At 32.2% G+C, this 27715-nt stretch overlaps 1 protein-coding gene across 4 annotated transcripts in view; it reads right to left on the bottom strand.

Moving 5' to 3' along the window:
* Positions 1-27715, bottom strand: part of LOC140669073 (uncharacterized) — a 188181-nt gene that overhangs the window by 41755 nt on the left and 118711 nt on the right. For 3 of the 4 annotated variants that reach the window (XM_072898561.1, XM_072898564.1, XM_072898562.1), the window contains exons 3-5: positions 26436-26574; positions 16849-16998; positions 10682-10831 (exon numbers count right to left, since the gene is read on the bottom strand). In XM_072898561.1, coding sequence (XP_072754662.1) covers positions 10682-10831; positions 16849-16998; positions 26436-26574 — 439 coding nt within the window. The remainder of the gene's footprint in view (positions 1-10681; positions 10832-16848; positions 16999-26435; positions 26575-27715) is intronic. The other variant, XM_072898563.1, reaches the window with a different exon arrangement.

Below are 27715 nucleotides of genomic sequence, written 5' to 3'. Positions count from 1 at the left end.
GAACAAAATGAAATAGAAACGAGAGAACGAGATATTTCTATATGGATTATTTTACAAAGATTTACGTGAAAAAAAAAAAAAAAAAAAAAAACATGAAAATAAAATATCAAAAAATCGTAAATTAAAAAAAACAGTATCAATATGCCGGATTATTTTACAGTCGTACAAACGACAGCGTATCGCGTTCACAGTTCATGAATTCAATTATTGGAGTTGTACACAAACAAACACTTGATCATGACCAGCAGCGCGTCGGTAAACGTTCTTGCTTGATATTACGCGCAATAGTGTACATCTAGTCCCTGAAGTTGATAGACATCTCACCATCAAGACTCAGCCACTTGTTGAAAACTTGCTTTCGCGGCGATTTGTAAACCCCGACTGCAAATTTGCAATATTGCGCCTCGTAATATTTAGCAAAATCAAATCAAAGAGAAACAATAGAAGCAATTGATTGACGCGTCAAAATAGACGCGTCCATTATATCTTAATTAATATGTTTATAGTTGAAAATTTCATCAGGTGCAAAGAGTATGATTTAATGCGAGTCTATCTGTAAGAAACAGATTTTTTTACAAATATATATAAAAATAAATTTTATATTATTAATATTCATAATAATAAAACTAAATAAACATAGAATAATTTTTTCGGATAAATTTTTGAGAGAAATCAGGAAATATTCATTCAATACTTCTTTGTCTCATTTTGCAATACATATAAAGCAGTTATCATTTAATTTATTTTCTTGATAATAATTGTTATAAACATAATTTAATAATACACAAATGTAAGAATTTCTTGTTTTATAAAAATTGTTTTTTTTTTTAAATCTTTTTATTTACCATAACTATTGAATTAAAAGTATAGAGAGAATTAGCGCTGCTTATTGATGCATCTTATGAGTACTAGAATTCTTTAACAATTACCAAGCAATCTCGTGAATGAACTCGCGTGGCTGGCTACTTGTTGAAGATTGCGACAAGTTGAAGACGCTAATGGAATTGCAAGTAGAATAGCTATTTTATTCTATAATCTTGGACAAGTTCTCGGACATTGAATACAAACGATGGAAGTAAAGTGCTCGATCCCCAGGATAATTCCCTATGTTTTCGATCCCGAAAAACATCGACGAGCGCACAGAATTTGGCAAGTTTAACGAGTCTGTGATCTAAAATATGCAATCAAAACGAACGGTACTGCCTGCGGGACTCTACGTTCGGTTATCTTGAAATATTCAACGACCCCACCCTCTCTATCTTTGTCTTTCAATCACGTAATAAATTCCCGAATGTGAGTGGTTTTTCGACGAAAAAGGGATGAAAGAATCGAATGCCAAATTAAAGGTCACATATGGATCATTTTGACCCTATCGATATTTTAATAATAGAATATATCCAGAAGGCTTTAATCAATAAAAAAAATGTTTAAAATTTATTTTTTAACCTTTGTTGTACATGACCATTTTTTACAAAAATATATAAATTTTTATAGATTTTTTAAAGCACTTTGAAACAGCTAAAACCACGATAAACATTGTAACCCACATGTGACTAGAACAAAAAAATGTGTAACCTACAAAGGTTAATATCAAAGGAAGAAAATTGAAATTCAAAAAAATGGGGAGTATTTTTAAATAATATGTATAGAAATATACGATTGATATGTTATCTTTAAGCTTTGGAATCGATACGTTATCTATTCATTCTATCTATTCTATCTATGATTTCTTGTTTAATTTTATCATTTTCGATTTTTAAGTGTATAAATTTCAAAATTAATTTTCCATTTAAACCATTCACTGTAATAATATATTAATTTATTAATTATTGTTACACTCAAATCTAAACTTTTAATTTCTAAAAGTGTGTGTATGTTCGTATATTGTTACCAATTCATTGAGTATTATTAATTTAGTAGTAGTAGAATTGCATAAAATAGGTCGAAGGCAGAGATGGATCATTTTTTACTTTTTAAATTATTCACTTGTACTTGAAAGTAATCTCGATTTATATACATTACAATGAATGAACCATAAATATGTCGGATCTTATGGCACGTAATGCCACGATTTACAAAAGCTTTTTATCACATAATAATCGGATGCATATAGATTAAGGCGTTCATTAACATGGATGTCCAGATCCGCGTGAAACCGTCACCGCGCGCGTGCGCTCAAACATTGAAAGCGATAGCAATTGATCGGCGGCGACCTGAATTGTTAAACGTAAATCGAATAATTCAAGTGTCGACAGTACACAGGGTGCAAATTAGCGCACGTCGCCCTGAAAGACAAATTATACCCACATGCCTGGACCTAGAAATCCTACTCGCCTCTAACAATATACGCACGATGCGTATAATAGTTTAAAAGCGCTTCCGGCTACGCGAGCCATTGTGTGGACTGTCGGGGATTGTTATGAATACACATACACACGCTCAGAAAACCAAAGGAAATCGGCAAATGCCAGTCAAAGTGGAGAGTCAACGTCTGCCCGAAAGTGCGTCATTACCTACTGTCAATTCGCCGGGAAACGAAGAGAACCGAGGTTCGGGGTCGTTTAAAGTCAACAAAATTTATTTACCGCGTTTATATATGCGGTGTTTTTTTTTTTTTATTTTGCAAGTGGTCGATTAACCGTACTGATAATCGTGTATGTATAGCGCCTTGTTTTTTCCGAAGGCATCCAGGATAAAATCGAGATAAAAGGTCAACTCTGTAGGATTAGTTCATTAATTTTACATGAGGCAACCACGTGGCGCGTAATCCAGTCTTTAAGATGGAAATCTAGAGAGAAAAAAGGAGAAAGAAAAATTCGCGATAAAGGGGCTTTTGAGAATATATCCAAAGGATGATTTGCCTGCGGCTTTATCTTTTCGTCTTGTGCGCCAAGTTTCAAAATTTTAGGCAAAATCCAATTTTCATAGATATCCTATTATTTATCGTATATGTAATTGTGTAACTAATTAAATACAATAGTTAATTATAAACTATTAAATTAATTGCATTTCGAAGTTTACGATAATCACAAATTAATAATCATTAAGTTCAAATACATGCAAATACACGCAATTAACATATGTATAACAAATATGGAAACTATGTTAATAAAACTAAGTGGAGAAATTGTTTAAGTAATTAATTAGAAATTCATTTATCGAGCAATAATGGCGGAGTAGCAGAGAAAATTAGTCTGATTAAAATTCAAACTTTCTTACTTTTTTACACAAAATTCAATGCAACGCGCTTGTTTCATAAAAATATTTTTATTATCTTCGCAAAATATTCTATATATAAAAATACATTTAATTAATATATTATAAATTATTAGTTAATATATTATAAAATATCATTGTATTTAGACGCAATAAATGCTAAAAGATTTGTTCTATTTATTTCATGGGATATGCGTATGTGCATACTGATCAATATATAATGCAGCTCTTTTCCTTTAACAGAATCTACTTAAATCTGATATAAAAATTCCCTGAAACTTCCCTGAATAAAAAAGATTTTTTGTAATTTCTTCTAAAATAAATTTTTTTATTGTACACATTTTCTAATGCTTTTCACTTATATAAAAAAAAAAAACACAAAGCCACTAAGTTTCAAATGCTAGATTTACAAAAAAAAATTGAATAGCTTTCGTTAAAATAAAAATTTGTAACTTTATAATATTTTCATCTTTCATCATTGAAAATAAAAATAAAGAATATGTACTACATATTCAATATTTTGTTACGACATTGAATATATAAACAAAAATGGATATATATTTATAATTTATGTATAAGAGTAAAACTATTAAAGAGAGTAGCTTTTTTTTTAAATTCCCTGAGTCCCAATAACATTGCATAAAACTTCTTTAATTTTTCCAGGTACAAAAAATTTCCCTGAGGATTTCAGATTTTCATAGCCATGTTTTCCAAGGAATATACAGCCTGTTTAACAAATATAATTAACAATATAAATACTTTTTTCTCTTTCACAAATATTTCGCAATAATTGTAGAAAGTTTTAGAAATAACATATATATTTCTAAAATATGACGTTAACAATTTCACGTGTCTCTCCTTGTTATTTATTAATTAAAATACGTCTCTGATGCCGAAATAGATTGTGATGTATTAGCTTGTGGCAATTTTAATGAGAATATATTGCGGAGCTATACAATGCCATAAATACTAAATACATCCTCTCGTCGATTATGAAGAAAGATAGCAGGACTCTAGGGAGAGTTGGCAAAGAATTTGTAAATTACAATACACACTGTATACGTGAAACACAGATGCTGTTCAAAATGTAAATTATCAGTCAATGTCGAATAACGAGAGAGTTCGTTCCACGCGTTCAATTGAATTGATTATTCATCGCTACGAGAGCGGATATTTTTCATTATCATGGCTCGGATTAATGGCTGAAACTCGAGGGATCATTATTACCTCGCGGTGGACGCTGCGATGTAAAGTAGCTATATAGTCATCCGCCATCAAGTTGGTACTTCGATCCCCTAATTAGCCTCGTGGCTACGCGAGCGCTTGATTTTCTATCGTTGATTGACATGGCTCTTCAGCCGCGTGTCAAAATTCAATTGAGACGAATTGCCGTGATGCATAGATGCTTCGTTAAGCGGCACTAAGCCTATCAATAACTCCTATTATTGTAAATCGAATAGATATTATGTAAAGACGACCAAATGCCAGCCAATTTTAATTAATCATCCCACTGAAATACTCTTTGAAAGATCATTGATCTTACAAATATTTATAATAAACGAGAAAAATAAAAGAAAGAAAAATGTTTGGAAAGTTGTAGATTAAGAAAAAAGTTTGTGAGTTTTGCGAAAATGTAGAATAAATCCCATTAAAGTTTTGTCGAAAATAACTTTCGACAAAATTGCCCAATTACCGTCTAGAAAATTGTTTAAGTTTCATTTATTTTTGCGACTATAATCAAATTAGATAATTGCATTTATAATTCAATTTAATATTAAATTATAAATGTAATTAAAAGATATTTTCTCAAATTGTATCAATAAATGAGGCGTATAAAAATACAGCAATCAATCGACGGATTCTCTTGCGAAAAACATGGAATAAAATTAATCACGACTGTGCTTGCGCGACGAGGCAAAAATATACCATGAGTTTTTTTTCGACTGATCTATATCAACCGATATACACGTCTCTCTGGGATTAAGCGACGCATTCATGCGTCATTAAGCGTCGACTGATTTGCTTTCGAGTACAGGCGACGTACGTATATTCACTTTGTCAAGAAGATCCCATGTGTGAAATCAAGGAGTGATTCAGTTTGTATCGGGGAAATGAATGGTGAGATCGGATGAATTCAGAGAGAGAGAGAGAGAGAGAGAGAGAGAAAGAGAGAGAAAGATGTGAATAATAAATGATAACAACGTGTACAAGCTGAAGAGCATTCTCAAGTTACGTATTCCTATCGTAATGTCAACTAATAACCGTTATTGTGATTTATGATGTAGCAAGCAAAATATTAGTTGTCTAATATTTATTAAATAAAAGCGAATTGTTAGTATTTTTTTTATAATTTTAGAAAAAAAATTTCTTTTTCGATCAATCAATTAATCTAATTAAAGCGCTTTCTATATAAATAAAACAAAAATATTAAATATAAAAATAACAGATAATAAAATATAAAATTTCTCTCTAACATCTTTGAAATATAATAAAATGTTTTATCACAAATCTATACAATCAACACAGTTACTTCAATGTTAAAGAGCCAGTAACAAATTTGCGGTTAATAAACAAATCCAAATAAAATTGATAAATGGAAACGGAAATAAGACTTTACCGATGGTACTTTGTTTTGCATTCAATGATTTATAAAAGTTCGCATATCATCAAGAATGCTTTAAATATTTTCCCTCCCGAAGTTTACTTTACTTTATTCCTGCCGGCGTAGTTCTTTAATAGCTTCTGCTGTAAATAACTTTTGCTTGAAGGAGCGACTTTTAAGTTTTAACTTCACGGATATTACTTAGCGGAAAAATATGTGTTTAACATGGATAGATTAATCTGTGACAATTAAAACTTTTATATCTACATATACACACACACATTATATATATATAATTTTATATCCACATAATTGTACAGTCATCTACAAATAATTCTCAGGCATTTTTATTATTTTTAATGTATATTAATTCTTTATATATTTTTAATATATATATAAAAATGAAAAGAAACATATATACAGGATAACAGACGTAAAGTTGAAGTATCAAAAGATAATTTCGATTTTTTCTCGAATAAAATAAAATGTTTTGCAAATATTAGATGAGATAATTCATATTATTTCTAAAAAAATATAATATGTAAGATGAAATGATAGAACAAACATAAATCACGCGCGAACGTAAAACAGGAAACATCTATTTTGACAGGTCAAAAACATAATGGACATTGCAAATTTGTATTTTCTGTTCCCTAACAATTTTTTTCTACAATAATAGTAATATTATCCTAAGCGCGATCACAATGTATCGGAACTGATTAGCATATTTCTGACGTCAATGATCGATCGCGACTCGAGCAAGAACCTGAGGATTTGCAGGGCTTCACTTCCAACTCGGCGGTCTGCGTTTCTCATGTCGGGCCAGAAGGAGAAGGGCTTTGATGTATATTGATAATTCATGCGAATCCAATTATAATTTGAGATCGCCCGATAATTGTTCCGGGTCAATGCCCCAGAATTCAGCGAAGAAGGCAATGAACACGCTTTACAGATATGATACGAATTGAGTGGGAAGCACGTTTGATTTCATTCTAAGTATCGTCGACCGATCGAACGGAAACGTAGCGGAAAGAATGTTTCCGGCAATAGCCGTTTACCTATATACGGTTAATTTTATAGCATCGATGGAATATCTGCGGTTGCCTCACCCTCACTTCAAACAGTTATCCTTACATAGGTTTTTAGATGCTTTTACAATATAGATGAAAAATAACAGATGTAGAGTATATAAAGTAACAAATAAAAACGTGTGTTGTTCTTGATAGAAACATAAACCAGATTGTCTACTCAAATCTTGTAAAAAATTCCCTGAAAGTTCCTTGATTAGGTATTTTTGTTCAAACTTTTTGGCCCAATTTCTAAAATAAATTTTTTTATTGTTTACACCTTTTCTAACCCTTTTCATTCATACGAAAGAAAACATAAGTTACTTAAGTTTCAAATGCTAGATTTGCGACAAAAAATTAAATAACCTTTTTTTAGATAAATATTTTTTATTTTTTATTTTTTATCTATTTTTTACTAAAAATTAAAATAAAGAATATGTACCACATATTCGATATTTTGTTAAGACATTGAATATATAAACAGAAATAAATATATTTATAATTTACTGTATAAGAGCAAAATTATCAGAGAAAATTAAAAAAAAAATTTCCTAAGGATTTTTTTAAAAAAATTCCAGAGATGTAAATTACCTGATTTCTTCAGGTACGAAAAAATTCCTGGTTTTCATATTACCCTGAAAATTCCAGGTTTTCATATTTCATATTTTTCTAGACAGTATATATATATCCTTATAAACGTATAGATACGATGACCTAATTTATGTTTATATCACTGAAAAGCGTATAAAATTAACAAACGCATTGGATGTAATAAATGTAATAAATTATAAAATGTAATAAATCGATTCCTGCTTTCATAAATGTGTGTACATATATATTTGGTGACAGTTTTTTTTATTGAAAAAAATGTGTTGCAACGAGTAAAATAATTTCCATGTTTTTTTTCATACAATCCGATCTTTCCTTGTAAAGCAGGGTTCACGCGAAAAATTCGATTCACGAGGAAGAAATCTTACTTTCTTATCTCATCCCAGCTTATTATTCCTAAAGCTTTTTCTCTATTGGCAGTGTGTGGATATACATATATGAATAAGAAGAAACGTTTTTACTATCGCCACAGAATGTTTCCACTTATCTTGAATGTAATTTGAAGAAGAAGAATATCAAAAACTCAAATAAAGATATGGACCATACATTATGTCGCGTAAAATTTTTTGTAATTATTTGCAAAGGCAAATGCACATCTCCAATTTCAAAAGGAAAAAAAAAAGAATAATTAATCACGTTCAAAAAACAAAAAACTTAATAAGTCGATAAAATATTGACAAATTTTTAAATATCGCTCTCTTCACACATGTATACCATTATGTTTGTAAAGTGTTTTATCGATAAATTCGTAGTCGTATATTTTTACAAGGAAATGTTGGGTCTCGCGATAAATTCTCGTTCTATGATATTCAAAAGCGTCCGATCACGGATAAATGCGATCGCGGATGGATGCGATCGGACGTTTATTTCTAGAATTTTTTCACGTATCTTAACGAATGCGCATATTTTCCTCGCAGCTATTGGGAAAGCCACGTGCCAGCGAAGAACTATGCATGACTCGCCGCCAAATTAGAATACCAAGCGACGATTCTTTTTTCTTTCTCTCTCTCTCTCTCTCTCTCTCTCTCTCTCTCTCTCTCTCTCTCTCTCTCTCTCTCTCTCTCTCTCTCTCTTTCACCAAACCTCTCTCTCTCTTTTTCTCTCTCGTAAGCGCTCTCGGTCGGTTACAGGAACCGAAGTGACATTGACTAATGAGCTCGCATCGAGCATTCACAGACACATGCAAATGCGTTTTCGGGCTACATCGTGCGAATCATAATCCATGCACGGTCGTTTACGGCCGGTAATTTGACGTGCGACGAGCCACGAAAGGGCCAGCGCGATCTCCACCATTATCCTTCCATTGCCAAAAGGCACTTGTCTGTTTTAATCGTGACTGATTTTCGGTTCGGAAAAATTCGAGATGCGAAATTTTTTTATAATTAAAAAAAAATATCGATCCCCCATTTTACATTAAAAAGATATATAAAGGATAAAATTTTTCATACAATTACACTTTCCGATGGGCGAATCTGATTATCGCGTGAACTTTTAAGTGCTATTAAAGTGAGATTAAAGAAAGGAATGTTTGAAAAAAGCTGATTTTAAATAAGATAAAGTTAAGAAGTAATAATGTTCGCATTACGCGTAATGTTATCTTGATATTTTAACAGTCATCCTAATCCTCTTTCTCCGATTTCTTTCGTTAGCGATTCTCAAAGTTTTATAGTAAAGAATTTACAAGCCGGTGTTATTCCACCACACGGTAGAAATAAGTTTTCCATGCTCCAAGAAAAATTACAGCGTATTTTCATAACACGGGGTGCTTCCTTTCCTCTACTTTTTCGTTCCTTTGTTAAAGAGATAAAAGATGCTTACAATTAATGTAAACGAGGTGCTCCCAAGAAAATAATACTTATTTACAAGAACCCGCTATGAAAAAAAAAAAAAAAAAAAAAAAAAAAATACAGAGTCTGTAATTTCGCTTGCGAGAATAAAAAAGATTAGAATACAACCGGGGTGGGGGGGACGCGGAGTATCACGTGTCTCTTTCTCTCTCGCGGGGATGTTATATAAATGCCTAGCACAAGTGGTAGTAGGAAACTGAACTTTTCCTGTGTTAACGTCTCTCAATTCGTATGCGCGAAGAATGTTGTTGCACCTTTGTTAAAGAGATCGGAAATTTCGTCGCGAAAAGACGAGAGACTCTGTACACGAATGTTGCAATTTGTTGTACGTCGCGTTTTGAAAAACTCGCGACGAATTATTATTATTATTATTATTATTGTTATGAATATATACATGCCGACCAAGTTTTACGTAAACAAACGAATAAAACTCGCGGACTAAAAATTACATCTCGAAACGCAACGATGAAAAATTTCCCCGTAAGAGGGATGACGTTGCGTGCTCGAAATACGCTTCAGCGATGCCGCCCGCTAGTTTTTCCGTCGACAGTTTTCACAACAATTTTCTTTCGCGAAGAAACCTACTCGGTCCCTCTGGTAGAGTGCCCATTAAAAATGTCGAGAACGAAAATTCAGTCCGAATCCCATCCTCGGGTTGGGAGACGGGAAGATCCGCGACGACGTCATTCTGTTTAAAGCTGTCGCTGGCTGGTTGGCTGGCTGCTGCCAAGCTACGCCGAACCTCGCAATAAAATAACTTCTCTTCAAAGAGGAACGTTGCTACGCTCATTATACGCCAGCGTGCAACGAGCTTCGGATAAATCCCCCGAACACGTTATTGCACGGTCCGTAATATCACTTTTTCCCACTACTTTTTAAGGATTGCAACGCTCTCGGCCACGTTCTCTCTCGGAAAAGAAACGCTCGTGTAATTTTTTCCGCTTAAATAAGAAATTTTACTCCTCTTTTCCTGTATAACGAAATTTTATACTGTCACTTGCGATATCATTGTTACTCGATTGTCGTGTCAACGTTTATTTATCGTTCCGTTGCACGAGCGAGCTGTAAATGGCACGATGTACAGTGTGGCTTTTAATAATATATTGAAATTATTATTATTGTTATTTAATATAATTTATGTCGCTGCTATATCTCTCATTAAAGTTTTTAGCACGTAGCGTATTTGTATTATTTACAAGAAATAAATGTACGGATTAGTCGCCATAGCTTTAGCTCTAAATCATCTGAATCACGATATATACATATAAAAGACACATTGTACATGCTTGATTATTTTGCAACCTACAGCAAAAAATTGAAAACTTTTTAGGGGTACTCACCACAGGTGTACACGACTTTGAGATAGGTTTTGCTGTTCGGACTGCAAGGATCGGGTCTACCAAACGTTGTGCTGTTAGCTACCACGGAGCATCGTCGTTTACCGTGGCATAATTGCATTACGGTTTCCGTTGCAAAATCCATCATGCAGGCTATAACAGTAATATTATAACTATAATAATATCGAAAGAACTAAAAAATACCTATAAAATTACGTTCTTAAAACATACAAAAAGCAAATTATATTACTGTGGAAATTATTTAACACATAAACGTTATAAGGCAATCACATATGCAATTATCTATTCATTTAAAAAATATATACTAATAATATATATGGATATATAAAAATAATATGTACATAGTAATAAAAAATATATAATTAAATAAATAATAATATATAGAAATTAATATAAATAATAATATAATAATAAATATATAGATTTAACAAAGATCCAAACTATTTTCCGAGATTTAAAAATTATCTTGAAGATTATGCACGTATTTATAATTTAAAAAGGACAACACACACACACACATACTACGTATATGTTGTTTCTGTTGACAGACAAGAGAATCTGAAAAAGCTGATCGACAATACGTGTACAATCGTGTTAGAAAAAGAATGAGAGACAATATCGATCCAACTTGACGCAGAATGATAGAAAAGAAGCAATTCAAGAAGAGCAGGAAGTCTCCGGAGAGCGTTTTCGATACTCTTTTGTGCGAGAAAATATACGTCCCGTGTTCACCGTGTCGTGCCGTGAAACGTGACAATGTGAGCGCACCTTCTGAAGAGATATCAAGACGCGACCGCAAAGCACATTCGAAGTAACAGAAGCCCGAAAAAGCGTTACAACGTAACGCGGGGCAATATTCTGCTGATTTTGTTCCTTATTGTCGCCGCTTAAGCGACGAGTGCGACCACTCGACCTACTCTTAAAGGATATCTTCTACGAGTTGTACGAGTTCTACAGTGGATGATGACCGGACCAAGCAATTGCGAAAAGCGAAGAGATTTATTGGCTCATCGAGAGCAGAACCAAGCTATTCAGACAGCTGTGAAACCAGAATTTCTTTCGGCTATGAAGAAAGAAGAAACGATATTTTTATCGTCAAGTATCAAAAAACAAGCGAGTAAATAAAATTTCTTCTCATAAAGTTAACTTCGAGAGAACCTAATACTTTGCTCTCTGGTTCTATACAAACACAATCATGAACAGATTTTAACTATACATTAAAAATTATTGAAAATAATATATAATCATTAAATAGTGCGGTTTGTTTAAATAAAATATTATTTAAAAATATTTAATTTTCGTGAAAAAGAATATAAAAATACAGACAGGAATATATATATATATATATATATATATTTAAAATACAATAATTCAAATTATTAATTAAAATAATAATGTAATAAAATTATTATAAAAATTCCTATTTAAATATAATATTAAAAAAATTAAATAATATTTAATATATAATAGAATTTAAAAATATAATTTAAATAAAATTGGATTTAAATTGTAACAAAGAGATGTAAACTGTAATAAATGTGTATATATATATATATATATATATATATATATATATATATATATATATATATACAAATACAGATTAGTGTAAATATAATATTTTCAAATTTTAATAATGTTTATTAAAAAAATTTATTTTAGTTAGAAAATTAAAAAAATTTTGTCTCTATATATAGTGAGAAATATATATTATAACACATTTATAAAATAATAATTTATAAAAGATCTCAGTTAAAATATTTGAAACAGAATTTTAATTAAGTATTAATGTATTATTATTTCAAAGGATTTACAATTTTTTATGTATGTATTTTATCTATCAATATCCATTACACATACATGAAAAATGATTGACTGAAACTATCTCGAATTATTCTCTTTTATATTTTCAAGATTCTCGAAATACTAAAGATAAGAGAAAAGAACATGAAAATCGGATTAAAATGAATAGGAATGTTCTCAAACGTGAACTAACATTTAAATGTTTCACAGTAAGACAGTATCGTCAAAGTAGCACTTCACTAGGAACACGACAATGGTCTTCGCGGTGACCCATTCTCGTTTATGTTCTCTCGTTCAACGAGAGCCAAGTAACCGTGTGCTTTCTGCACGAATCGATTGATTGGACGGGGGACAAAAAGTCGTTGTGGGAACGCGAGCGGTCGACTCGGAGCATTTATTCGTGAGTTAAAAGAATTTACTTTAAAAAGTTAAATAAAACCTTATCTCTCTCTCTCTCTCTCTCTCTCTCTCTCTCTCTCTTTTTCCTCCCGAGAAGCGGGAGACAAGTTCGTCGTTCTTCTTAAACTTAAAAAGTAACGTCGTCGTCTCGCTTCAAATACGACATACAAACGCGATTAACAAGCTACAACGATATTGAACATTATTTATTTAATACCCAAATGCATTCGCCGGTCATTGAATTTGCACTCCCTCCGCTCCATTCGCAAACGAACCCGTCTTTCTCTTTTAACCCGCGGGAAAATCTACTTTAATTTTCTCCCTTCACGTCGCGCGAACCTCGTCCAAACTTCGACGACTGCGGAGAGGAAGAGGAGGAGGGAAGTCTCGCAATCTTCTCGTCGCCAAGTATGACAATAAACTAGGACAAACATCGACTCGAGAGAGGCGCTTCCGCCGAAAAACTCCTCGACAAGTAGAAGAAAATGGACGGCACAGAGGTAATCGATCGATGTCCTGTATATATATATATCGTCCGGAGCGGGAACATTGAAAGATGCTGTAATTTGTCGCCCAGACTCATCGAATCTTTCGCCCCGAGATTTATACGCGCTTCGACGAGGGATGTCATTATTTTAATAACACGCAATATTCACGAATAAATACTTAACGTCGACTATAACTTCCAAGTATCTGGGCGTTATTATTTTCTGCAAGGATGAACGACGCGATCGGAAACGACGTGGTATAAAAGCGAGACGACGTCGAATGAGAAGAATATGCGAAAAAGTTCACGACGCGTTTAAAGATCGCGCGAGTTTATGTTCGATCACTTCGTTCAATCGCTCTAATAACAAGTAATACGATGTCGAACAGATGACAAGTGCATCGTGACTACTCAAATCTTGTAGAATTCCTTGAAAATTTCCTGATCATCTACATATTTTTGTTCAAAATTGCGGATAAAGATCTTTAATACTCTGAACTTTAAGAAATAAATTTTTCTATTGTATGTGTTTTTTAATATTTTTTCTCATACGAGGGAAAAATACTTATAAAGTGCTTGATTTGTATATGTATTAAAAAAAAAAACCGAAAATAACTTACATACGATAAGCATTTTCACGGGTGTCTACTCAAATTTTGTAAAAAAATTCTTTAAAAATTCCCTGATTTTCCAGGTATTTTTGTTTAAAATTCCAAGTAAAAGGAATATTTTCAAACTTTTTAATACAAATTTCTCTAAATAAATATTTACATGCATTTTCTAATGTTTTGCATTCATACGAAGGAAACGAAGTTTTAAGTTTCAATGCTAGATTTATAAACGTACTAAAAAAATAAATAACTTTCATAAGATAATTTTTCATTTATCATTAAAAGCTACAAAGAGTATGTAATATTATGTTAACACACTAAATATATAAACAAAAATATATATATATTTATATGGAACAAACTGAGACGGCAAATTTACGTTGTTTCACTTTATCTGCCGACGATTTTTTGAGCATTTCTTGCCAGACTTTAAGCGATTAAAAGTTTCACAATAATTATACAAAAAATTCTATATATATGTATAAAAATTATTAAAACATTTATTAAACAAATTACAAAATAGATCGCCCAAAACATATAAATATCAATATAAGATATTGGCATTTCGATAGGTTTATCAACTTTAATGAAATTTCATGTCAGTCTATAATCACTTTTAATTTTCAGAGAGGGTCTATGCGTAATTTTCAGAGATTTCTATGCGTAAAAATTATTACAATATATTTATTAAATAAATTAGATTGGCCGAGACACCAAACATAAAATAATGATTGTGAAATAAGACGCTGGTCATATTTCGAATGTTCTATCGACTTTAAATGAGATTTTGTGTTACTTTTTTGTGTCGTTTTGTAATCACTTATTCTTTCTAAACAAAGTTCTAGGTATGCGTAAAAAATTGTTAGAATATTTATTAAACAAATTAGATATCTCGACGCCAGTATAACCTGAATCTCATTTACATGTCTCGGGCGATCTAATTTATATAATTATCTAATATAATATTCTAATCATTTTTACGCATAAAATTTTTTGTAGAACTACTGGCAAAAATGCTAAAAAAATTGACTTGTCGAAGAATAAAGTGAGATGCAGAGTGAACCTGGCGTCTCAATTTGTCCCGATTTTTTCCCAGCCTATTCTTTTAGTGGCTAGCACTATTTGTTTAATCTATCAAGAATTTTAAAATTATTAAAAATAAAGTCAAATCTCTCAACTCAATTAATAAGCTTCCACGAAATGAGACGTCAGTTTCACACACATTCAAATGAAATTGCACGAAATATGCTATGCAATAACTGCAACAAAAAGAATTAATTCCGTGAATAATACGTAATAAATTATCTGACTGTTCCCATAAAACTTAATATCATCCCTTTCCTAATCGTTCGTTGCTACACCTTCAAAAGCATTCACGAAACACTCTGCGACATTTTGCACGACACTCCCGATTTCGGGTTACATTCCAAAACGTCCTCTCCGAGGAAAATTGTATTCAATATAATATAGTACGTTACGTGTACTATACATATATTTCGAGTCAAATTTTCCTCGAAGAGAACGTTTTGGAACGTAACCTAGATACATATTGCGTTTATTGACGAAATCCATATTGGACTAATACCTTTCCGTTTATGTGTCACCGCACGAAATAACAAAATCACCGCGTACAGCGCGTTATATAAATACAAAAAATTCGTTGTGTACTTTTTCGCGAATTAATAGATGCGTATAATGAAACGAACATCGGTCTTCAATTCACTCCCGACACTAGTTCGTGCACGATGTTTACCCCCCGCCCCCATTCTCCGCAATCCGAATCCATCGTTTCTAACAAATTTGATTGTTGAACATGTCCCTTCATATTCATAAAAATCCGTCGACACTCAAATATTCCTCGAACTATTAAAGTACTCGCGACGTTCGTCGGTCAAGCAAGTGGCCGCTGAAATACGCGCAAAAAAATGCTAAAAAATTGTCAACAAACCAAGAGAGAGAGAGACGCAGTAAACTTGACATCTCAGTTTGTATCAAGTCATTTTTTTGTTTTAATAGTCAAAGCTATTTATTTAATTTTATCAAGAACTCTAGAAAAATACTTTATTAAAAATAAAGCCAAAACTCTCAACAGTTAATGAGTTTCCATGAAGTGAGACACACGGTTTCGCACACACGGCTGACTGTTTACAAGATGAAAAGGAAAAGATCAAAAAAGAATTTTCCAAACAAAAAAGAAATCTCTGAATATTTCCGGTTTTTCATATTTTTCTAGGAAGTAAACATCCTGTACCACTTGTATAAAGTTTTAATTTTTTTATCATTAAATATGTACTATATATTCACTATTTAAAACATTGAATACATAAACAAAATAAATATATATTTATAATATATTTTAAACGTATAATTTGTTAATTATTTATGAGAACAAAATTATCATAAAAAGAATTTTTTAAAAATTCCCCAAATTTCAATAAAATTCCGTTAAGAACTCTCTAATTTTTCCAGAGGTAAAAAAGAAATCCCTGAGAATTCCATGTTTTTTCAGAGAGTAATCACCCTGTGACAAGTGACACCATTGAAGTAAAATATAAAAAAAGAATTAAATATAATTATTATATAATTAACGGAAAGATGCAAAATTTCATTGATTAAAATCATCGGAAAGAGAATTTTTAAAAAAATGTTCTGAATTTCAAAATTTCATGAGAATTCCCTGATTTTTTCAGATACAAAAAATAAATTCCTGAGAATTTCACGCTTTTTAAGAGAGTAATCACCCTGTGACAAGTGACACCAACAAAGTAAAATATAAAAAAAACGAGTTAAATATAATTATTATATAATGAACAGAGAGACGCAAAATTAATGAATAAAACGACACTTACTTTCCTCTTGCACGCCTCGCGGCTGTGGACATTGCAGGGACTCGTATTGCGTCCTACCAAAAGACGCGCTGAAGATAGCGACCCTTTGGCTGGGGTAGCAAACGAGATTGATGACATCGTTCTCGCAGGCCACCTTACTCCTAAACTCGTCTGAAATCACATAAAACTGGCTTTTAATAAAGCGTTCGTCGCCTAAAATGTAATTATTAAGTGCTTTATTAACGGTTAAAAAAAGAGAGAGAGAAAAAATAGAGAGAAATAATCTCTCTCGGAGTTTCGTGAGCGACAAATCGTAAATTCTGCTAGATTCGAGAATTCAATTGTGGAGGACGCATTTTTTTTTACTAACGGATGTTCCGTCGATGTGAAACAGACACTGTCTACTTGTCTCGTTACGAGTCACGTAATGCATTCGCGAATTTCAATGAACCAGAATGGCTTGCAGCTGCCGATAATACGTTTTTGCGATCTTCGGCTACGCCGGAATCGCTGCAAAGTTTCTTGCAGCGGATGCAGTTTGCGACCTTACGGATTGGCGATGTAAATGGTCTTACGCCAATATCTAACAGTGAATTCGCGAGTAGATCAGAAAGTAATGAAACTTTAACAAATTTCTGCAATATTCGGTTACGTTCACTATTATTCGTGTTTTTTATAACATAAAAGCTTAATCATTGCAAAAAAATTACCAATAACCAGAGATAGATGAAAATTATTAATTAAAAATATTACAGAATGTTTACACAAATCTTGTAAAAATATTCCCTGATCTACGGATATTTTTGTTCAAAATTCTAAATAAAGAGAATATTTTAAAGATTTTTGTTTCTAAAATAAGCTTTTTTTTATTGTATAAATTTAAATAAAATTTCATGAAAATTCCGTAATTTCTCCAGAGCCAAAAAAGAAAATCCTTGAAAAATCAGATGTTTTATATTTTTCCAGAGGGAAACACCTTGTGCAGAGCACAAGACAGCATACAATAATTCTGATAAATATTCATAAATAATTAATTTATTTTTTGAAATATTATGTAAGTATATTATACATATTTTATATACATTAAGAGAAAAAAATCATAAAAACTGTATTCAACCTATTATTAAGCATTACTTTACGTAAATATTATTAAAAATATTTTACGTAATATTTATGGTAAAAAAAAGAATAATTATATATAAAATTATATAAACATAAATATTTATAGTAATATTTTTTGTAAATATTTCTCAAGTATTAATGATAAATTCTAATGATCTGTTCAATCTCTCTCTAAAATTATAAAAATATTTATAAAAAATTCAAATATTATAAATATTTCGTATTGTGTGTTGTCTAGGGCATTAAAATTGAATTTGTGTAAATTTGATAAACAATTTCCGCACAAATCACGCAGCTATTGCCAATAAAAATCGTATTATGAAAATTCGCTCAATTGCCTCTCTTTCTTAGTTGAAAATGCGGTAATAAAGTCTTTTCCTCTTGTCGAAAAACAAAAGAGACTCCCGTCTTATTTTCTTATCTCTCCTATAGCCTCGTAAACTTGCAATTAAACGTTTTATTAACCGCGAACTCGTTACGGAACACAATATCGGCGATAAAAATTCTAGATGCGCCAACGTAAACCCCTTCCCTCTCTTCCGAGAGCAAATTTCAGCCGCATTCGAGTGCAGGGCGAAACTCTCGTAACGCGTGGTAACACGTTGATATATCGCGGTTTTGTTGCGGAGGAACAACTTTGACCATAACCCACGGACCCGGCAACATCTTTTCATACCGCGACCATGTTTCTTAGCCACGCACGGAAGTCGGCGGGGGTGCACTTATGCTCGAGATAAAGTGTTATGCCCTGCTTTATTGAGTTGGCGATTTACGGTGGTTCACCGTCCTGCTGCCTTCCAAACTTTCATACGAAAGGCCAACGGCCACTCGGTCGCCGATTTAAGGCAAAATTACACGCGCAAACATCATCCGTTGTACAAAATAGCTATGCCAAGATTGTTAGCGTATCAAAAACAACGTATCAGACAGTCCGTTGGGCTGCCTAGTTTTATCTTTCGTTCGTGCTACCATAAATTCGTACTATAACACCATTCTGGCTGACCTATTTTTAGCTTCACATTTTTTTCTATCCCATATTTCCCTTCCCTAACAAAAAAAAAAAAAAAAAACAAAAAAAAATTGTGTTTTTTTTTCCTGGGATTTATATATTTGTAGTTTTCATGTATATATGTAACTAACAAAGAATCTTAACTAACGAGAGCGGATGTACTGATATAATCTTGCTACGACCTTATAACCAGAGATGTAAAGTAGAAATTAAAATTGTTTCTTTTTTTAATAAATGTAAATTTAAAATACGATATGAGTGCATAAAATATTATGAAAATCTACATTTTTATAAATATATTAGTCTTATTTTATTCCAACGAGAATTTTTTAAAACGACAAGAATATGTATTCTTTTCATCTCGTGATAATTAAAACACAATCGGCATAAAATCCCTATCTAATTCTTCCAACTACGTTGTTAAAAATTTAAGCTAATTCAAATTAACCATCTCCGGCTCTAACAAAGGATAATATCGCGCGATATATCGTAGTATTATAAAAGGCGATTTTACGAAGTGGAGAAAGGTTTTCTCTCTCTCTCTCTCTCTCTCTCTCTCTCTCTCTCTCTCTCTCTCTCTCTCTCTCTCTCTCTTATCCTCTTTAACGCATACAATCTTCCGCGTTATCAGCATAAAATTACACCAGCACGTCTCCAAGATTTCCCCTACGTAGGATCTCGCGCTATTACGGTCACGTTACATGCAAAGCAAAAATCGCCATGCGATACCTGTCGGAGAGCTCTTTTTCTCTCGAGACTTGTATCCACCTAAGAGGGACCAGCGTTCGCCACCAGACATATCAAAGACCGGAGCGTCAATGGCCCGTGAAATTTCGCTCGGAAGAACGGATTCATAGTATGGGCAAGAGAGCTCGTGGAACTTCCTTATTGCCGTAGAATCCTCGGTGGAGTACGAGAGAAAGAGGCAGAAAGGAGAAAGACGTCCAGTTTGGGGCTTTAATTGGCAAAAAAAGGAAAGCTCCACGGTAACGCGAAGGGATGATGGTGCGAAGAGGGGAAGAGGAGTGTAAAGAGGGGAAGGAGGTAATTCCCTCGACGGCGGTCCACTCGAAGCGACAATGGAGCTTTTTCAGCAAAAGGCCGGAGCTTCGATCGACCTACTTTTTGCCCCCTTCCATCCCCTTCCCGATGAAATCTACAGTTTCCACGTATGTATGTGCCCCTTCCCCCTCCTTCTTCCCCTATGCAAGGCGCGAGAGAAAAAGAAGGAAAAAAAGGGGGGGGGAGGAGAGCGAATACGTGGCCTTCTCTTCCGAGATGGCACGTCGGTGCCCGTGTAACACCGACGAATAGAATTCTTTTCAAGGTTTATCCGACTCTTTCCTGAGCACTCTATACCACATCGATGTAGCATGTTGAATAACGTGGATGAGGAATACATGTCGAAGCCCTGATAAAGCTAAAGAGCTGATAAAGTCTTGATAGTTTCGAGAAAATCCAAGTAAGCTAATGATACGTTTTTAAAGAAACTTAGACAATTTAAACTGAGACAAGTAATAAGAGCCGGTACAATTATATTGTACTAAAAATTATTGATTAAACCACACAAATTAACTGAGTGTTCACTCAAATCTCTTATAAAAAAAAATCCTTGAAAATTCCTGATCCTTCACATTCAAGATTCCAGAATATTATATTTTAAAAATTTTTCGATGCAACTTTCTAAAATAAGTTTTTTTTACAAATTGTTATGCGTTTTCTAATGCTCTTCACTCAAAGACAAAAAATATAGAGCTACTTAAGTTTCAAGTGCTAGATTTGCAAGAAAAATTGAATAAATTTTTCCATTATAAACATTTTTATTTCCATAATATTTTCATTTTTTCAATATCACAATATTCATAAAATTCTTGATTTATTGGCAGATTAAAAATTAAATTTATAAAAGACAGAATTTTTTAAAAAATTCCCCGAATCCCGATAAAATTTGATGAAAATTCTCTGATTTTTTCAGACAAAAAAATTCCAGATTTTTCCAGAGAATAGACACTTTGCATTAAATCATTAATAATAAAAAAAATTATTACTCTACGCGAGAAGTTTCCCTGCTTCATTGCAATAATTTTCTTCGAAATTTCAACAAATATAAAGGGGGAATCGAGAAACGGGATACCAAAAATACGTGTTGATATTCGTCAATCGAACGTATTCAGGTACGTGAATACTATCCGATTGCAATCCGATTGTTCATTTATACGCGTCGCAGATCTCATCGCGATTCGGCGAAACATGAAGCAACCTCGTTTACTCGTCATTACATCGATCATCGATGTCGAATGAGAACGAAGCAAAAACTAATTAGACAGATTAAGCACGTACCTATACGCGGCTTATTGTGCGTGTACAAGCGGCGCAATAAGTGGCACGTGTTGTCGCCGGATAGATTTGCGGGCGGCGCGTGAGGTGTCGGCTGGCTTTGGCACGTAACGCGACACGTGTAATATGTAATCGTCCTGTTGATGTATTACAGAGGACAACCGCGTTAGCCACGTACAAGCGTGTCATCCCGGTGCCATGCGCGGGCGCGCGCTTCGTTCTCAGGATAAAGTTGGATAGATGTAAATACGCGAGACGGATGTACGTTTTAATGTTCGCTCTATGAATAGAATATGCACAAGATATTATGAATTTCTTCTATTTCGATAAAACTACATATGTCGTTAAAAAATCATCAAACATGCGCGCGTCATCCGTTATACATTTCACAAATGCACTATAAATTTTGACGGAATATTTAATTGCATATTAATTAATTTATATTTAAGCATATATACTTTACACTGTTATAGAGGAATAATTTAAATATTCTTGGCTTACCTGAAAATGTTATAATAATTAAAAGTATAGAAATGTAAATTTTAGATTTTGCGTATATATAATGCGTGTGCAACAAATTTAAATGAGGTAAAAATATTACGATGCTGGTAGATAATTTGTGCGGATGAAATGAGAACATAATATATTTGTTTAATTCGAATAGTAAACAAAACTGCGGCAAAGGTAAACTGTGACAATCTGGTTTAAAATATCGCCATTATCGTCGTATTTCCTTTACGTCCGTTAACGAACTGCAAAGTGCAAGCGCATGCTTTCTAAACAGCTGCGTATGGTCTTTATTTCGCCACTGCATGTGACACCATATTTTCACGCACAAAAACAAAGAGAGACATCGAGATAAAAGTTTCGCGAAATGAGCGTTTCACAGGACAACATTTGGATTTTTCCATTTATAGTTTCCTACACTCATCATTTTGCAGCCAGAAAATTACACGCCATAGTTAAGCTGTATCTCGCAAAACTATTAGCGCGAAAAACGGTGCACGCAAATTAACTTGTACCATATTTCAGATTTCTTTCAGAGAGAAAAAGATTTAGATACATATACATATAAAATTCCATTTTGCTTTTATATAAATAATAGAGAAAATAATCAAATATTTATATCATTATACTATTTTACGCTATAAAATTAATAATAATAATAAATTACATTATTATAACTTATTATTATTAGCATTATTATTCAGTATTATTATATTATTACACATTCTTATTTTATACTACAAAATAATAATAATAATAAATTAATAAATAATTTATACTATAAATAAACACATTTTTTTATTTAACGGTATAATATTTGCTCAAGAAATTATATCAGAACTTGATAGAAATCTTCTTTAGAAACTAATCCATCTATCAATGGCAGTCTGCTATGATACTGACTTGTACTACTTGTCTGCCTGCTTACAATCGATTTTATTGCCATATTGAATTGCTCGACACATTGTATATGAGTGTATCATTTTAAAAGAACTTTAAAGTTAATATTCAGTGTTACAGATATCTCCTTTTTTTTATTCATTCTCGTTGGGTAGGTACATATATACTTATATAATGTAAAAATTTCCTTTTTCAATTGCTCTTTATATTGAATCGAAATCTTTTTACAGACGTTAAAAATTATTCTAAAAGATCTTAAGACAGAGAAGCTGCTCCCGAGGCGGTACTCAAAGCCATTGTCTTCTGTATTACACGGCACAAATACGCCGGGAAAACTTCTCAACCCTGCAAGCCATAATATGTACTCTCGTTTGCCGAACTTTTCCTCGTATTCGTTGAAGTGTTTCACGTTTCTGTACTCGCAGTTTCTTCCGAAAACGATCTCGCGGGCTGATTGCAAAGCTTGTTAAGCAAAAACTATCTTGTAAGTTACACGATAAGATAAGAGTGGGGATATCACAAGCAGTATTTTTCCTTTTATTTACTAGATGTTAATCTTATTACTCTCTCATACATTAATTTATCCTTTGTCAAATATTTGCAAATAAAAGGAAACGTTATAAATAAAAATTAACAACGTAATTATAATTGATGTGTAAAATCGAAAATATATGTATTGGACGACATTTTATTGTTAATGCAATTATTTGATAAAAATATACTGTTTTTCTTAATAAAATAGATGTAATATTTCTTTATAAAAAATGCTGGTTCTTGCCTATTTCCAATTATTATAACTGCATTAATCTGGAGTGTTTGAATTCTTATTTTTCTCAACGAGATGCCAAAATATTACGTAATTACTAAATTCATATTAATTTATAACATTAATGTCACATAAATTTATACAAATTTATATAAATTGTATTTAATTATATAGATGTGTGTTAATAAAAATATAATGGAAATATTGAAACAGAGAAATGTCGATGAACTAGATATTATGATTTTTGATATACCTACACATAGTCAATAAAAATTTGATAACTATCGGCGGTGAAAAATGCTACACGAGTTATTTCGAAAATTGATCCGTCATACTGCAGGAACGTAACAGATTCTATTTTACTATTTTTGGTAATGCTTGTAGAGGAGAGAAAAAAAAAACAAGAAAAAACCGTTTTACGCTCGTTTCAAAGCGCACGAGAAACAAATATGACAGTTTTTAAAAATCGAAATAACTTTTATTTGGTGAGTCTTGTTAACTATATATCGTTACATCGATACAGAATATAGAAAACAGTGTATTTAATGTAACTTCAATTTTATTTTTAAATGTACTCGATAATATAAATGTTATAAAAAAATATATATAATCGATATTTTTAAACACGCAGCAAGTTTAAATCCGCGATTTAAAGTATTGTAAGCTTCCTATCCCTATAAATAACTAAACTGTATTAACTTTTCGCAAAGTATATAATGGTATACTTTTTTCAACTCACTTTTAATTATTTTAATTATTTGAATTTCTTGCGGTTAAATATCGGTTACTTTGGTGTACACAGAATCTCTAGTAGATGAACAAGTATAAAAAAAAATTAGCAACTGTACATTTTTATTTGCATAATTACTATAAACAAATAAATATTCAAAATTTATGAATAAAATTCATTTTCTACTAAATTATTAACGAAATAATAATTTAGGTACTTATTCAGGATACCGTAAAACAGTTTTCAAAAGTTTTTAAAATTTTTTCACTATATTGTTTTTTATTATAATAACCGCATTGCAAAAGATAGAAAAATCAATATTTTCTACTAAATTCAAATAAATAGTTTAAATATCTTTTATAATGCGTAATCTGGGGATTACCGAATTCAAATCTGAGATCAGAATTTTTAAATTGTTAAATTCAAAACCACTCCTATAAAGCGGATCAAAATTTCACAGATTTTTCTTTGGATTTTAAAAATCTGATTTCACAGATTCGTCATCAACGAGTCATAAAATCTTTAGATATAAAGCTTCAAAAAAATCGATATAATACAAAAATTCGTGGTATAAAGAAATTAACTTGTTTTTCATTAAATTTCCTCTGTACGACTAGAAAGAGAATAAATTCCACATAATATATTTTTTTTTAAATATAATCTATCTTATTCAATCAAACATCTCGTGCCTAAAATTCTTGCGATAACGAAGGAAAATAAACGACTGCACCCAATCTATTATTCAACATTCTCGTATCGTATCGAGTTAAAACGGACCAGTTACGAAACCGTATTTCTTGTGCTCTGCTGGTAGCGTTTTTCAGCACGCGAAGCTGATACACCTTTGTTTCAGGAGAGTGATTTAACGCTGCCAACGGTGTTCTCCCTCCCCCTCCCCGAAAAAGCACCTGGATTTACAGTCAACAATGCGCGCAATAAATAATGAGACGGTTGCGGCTTAAACGTGGTTGGTAGAAACCAGCCATGGACCTACCAGAATGTATTAAAACGCGCTGCGATAGAGTTACCGAGCGTACGCTTCGTAACAAAAATTACTTAGAGCTTGTTACTGCAACAGGTTGTCGTCATTGTGCTCTATGCGACTGCGTGTGTATAGATCTCGAATATCACCGCTACCAGCGGTCCAAACCAGCGGTTTTTGTTATCCGCGATAAGCAGGCAAAGCATAACAACTGCAATGCAATCCTCGAAGCACTGCTATCTCATAATTCTTCGTAATTCTAAGCAAATTCAGAATTTACAAACTTCGCTCGAAGCAAAATTAATCCCACTCAAGAAGAAATACAAACAAGTTTTGTTAATGTTAAATTTTTTAGTACGCGGTCTCAGCCGTCAATATCTATTTAATTGAGGAAATTTCAAAAAGCATATCTAAAGCCTTGATTTTATTACTAAATTATTATTATATGCTTTTCGAATTTTCTCCAACGGTACACTAAATTATAATTGAATTATAATTTTGTTTAACAAAAGCATAGATTAAAATACTAGACTTTACACGGAACCAGGGCTTGATTTTTATTACTAAATTATTTGCTATATTTTTTGGCGAGTGTTTACGCTTTTTGAATTTTCCACAAAGCTGTATACTAATTGCAAATATTAATTTTATTTAATAGAGGTAATATACTAAATTATGTTAACTTTATTATTCAAGCTTTGATTCACTGGAATTTAAGCATCGCAAAGCCAGAGCTTGGTTACTAAATAAATTATTCTTTACAATTAAGCCGTCGCTTGATTTTTGTTACTAAATTATTTCCTACGTTCTTTGACACCTATGCTTTTTGAATTTTCCGCACAAGTGTACACTAAATCATATTAATGTTATTCAACAAAAGTGGTGTACTAAGTTATATTAATTTTATTCAAGCTTTGGTTCGCTAGAATTTACGTGGAGGGTTTCGCGATATTTTAAACCGCAGCAAATATTCTTGCAACCCGTCGAAATTAGTCGTGGTTTGCCGGATCACGTCGCATCTGGAAATTGCTCGCAAATCTTTTGCGTGCGTGTCGTGCGAGAAATTTTCATCTACTCTTATGCAGGCGGTGAACCCGACGTAATGCACGATCTTTTTTCGCGTTAAAAGGAATCGAGGTTGTTCCGGAGAAAAAGACTCTTCTCTCGGAGGTTCGATCTCGCGCATGTTCGCGCATGCATCCATACAGATGTGTAAATCCACATGTACATACATATAAAATGAGAGAGTACTTACAGGGACGGCATTTGTAGGCGACCTCGATGTACTTTCGCAGTCCGGGACAAGGGTCGCCCTGGAAGGTCTGCGGGTTAGTGTTAAACTTGCACTGCCGCTTCTTCTGGCAGACTCCGACCACCATCTGCAACAGTGAGTGCTAACGCGTCATTCAGAAGATCCGCTCACTTACCCATGGGAATCGATAAATATTATGTGAAAAATAATATTCTATATTTTTTCTAATCGGATATTAATCCTATAATTTTTATAATTTTGTTTAACAAAAGCATAGACTAAAATATATTATCTAATTTTATTCAATTCATACTAGATTTACGCGGAACTAGGACTTGATTTTTATTACTAAATTATTTGCTATATTTTTTGGCGAGTATTTACGCTTTTTGAATTTTCCACAAAGCTGTATACTAATTGCAAATATTAATTTTATTCAATAGAGGTAATATACTAAATTATGTTAACTTTATTCAAGCTTCGATTCACTTAAATTTAAACACCGCAAAACCAAAGCTTGATTACTAAATTATTCTTTACAATTATAATCGGATATTAATTCCTAATCGAGCTTTTAATCAAACAATTGTTTCCTAAATATAATAAACTATAAAAACAATATTTTATATGTTGTTATACATTAAATGATATACTAAACCGTTGTTTAGTAAATAATTTCAGTAGAATATTTTTTTTAAATACAATTCTTTAAAAGAATAATATTTTATTTGAAATGTTTCTGAAATGAAACAAATGACAGAATATATTTCAATAAAATAAAATATTTTTAATAAAATTATCGTTATTTCTGGTAGCCAAAAAAAAATGAACATTAGATGTCATTACAAATAAATCATGTTGACTCAAATGTCGCATAAAATTGTATTTGATAAAATTAAAATTAAAATGTATAATGAAAATATAAAAATTTAATATCTTTTTAGTATGATCAGAAGAAAGATATTAACTAATCGTACAAATGAGCGAGACGAGAAAGACAAACTTTGTGACAGAGGTATAATAACGAAAGCAGGTAAATATGCCAACAGAATAATCTAGGACGATGACATTTTAAATTCGAAACTCGGAATTAAAGGACTTTTTATCATAGTTATTGCAATTGCTGTAAAAGATATAGCCTAGAAAAAGATATCCACAAAGGTGGACAAATTATGACTGAATCAATTTCAAAGCAGTTTTTACAGCGACTTAATTTCGCGGTTGATTCTTTTGACCGACGCGAGTTCGAGTTTGAAATGAGATTAATTTTGTCTTTTTATATA

This window comes from Anoplolepis gracilipes, chromosome 8 (assembly GCF_047496725.1).
Source record: "Anoplolepis gracilipes chromosome 8, ASM4749672v1, whole genome shotgun sequence".
Lineage (NCBI taxonomy): Eukaryota > Metazoa > Arthropoda > Insecta > Hymenoptera > Formicidae > Anoplolepis > Anoplolepis gracilipes.
The sequence above is the reverse complement of the archived record's forward strand: the minus strand, read 5'-3'. Positions and strand labels throughout refer to the sequence as shown.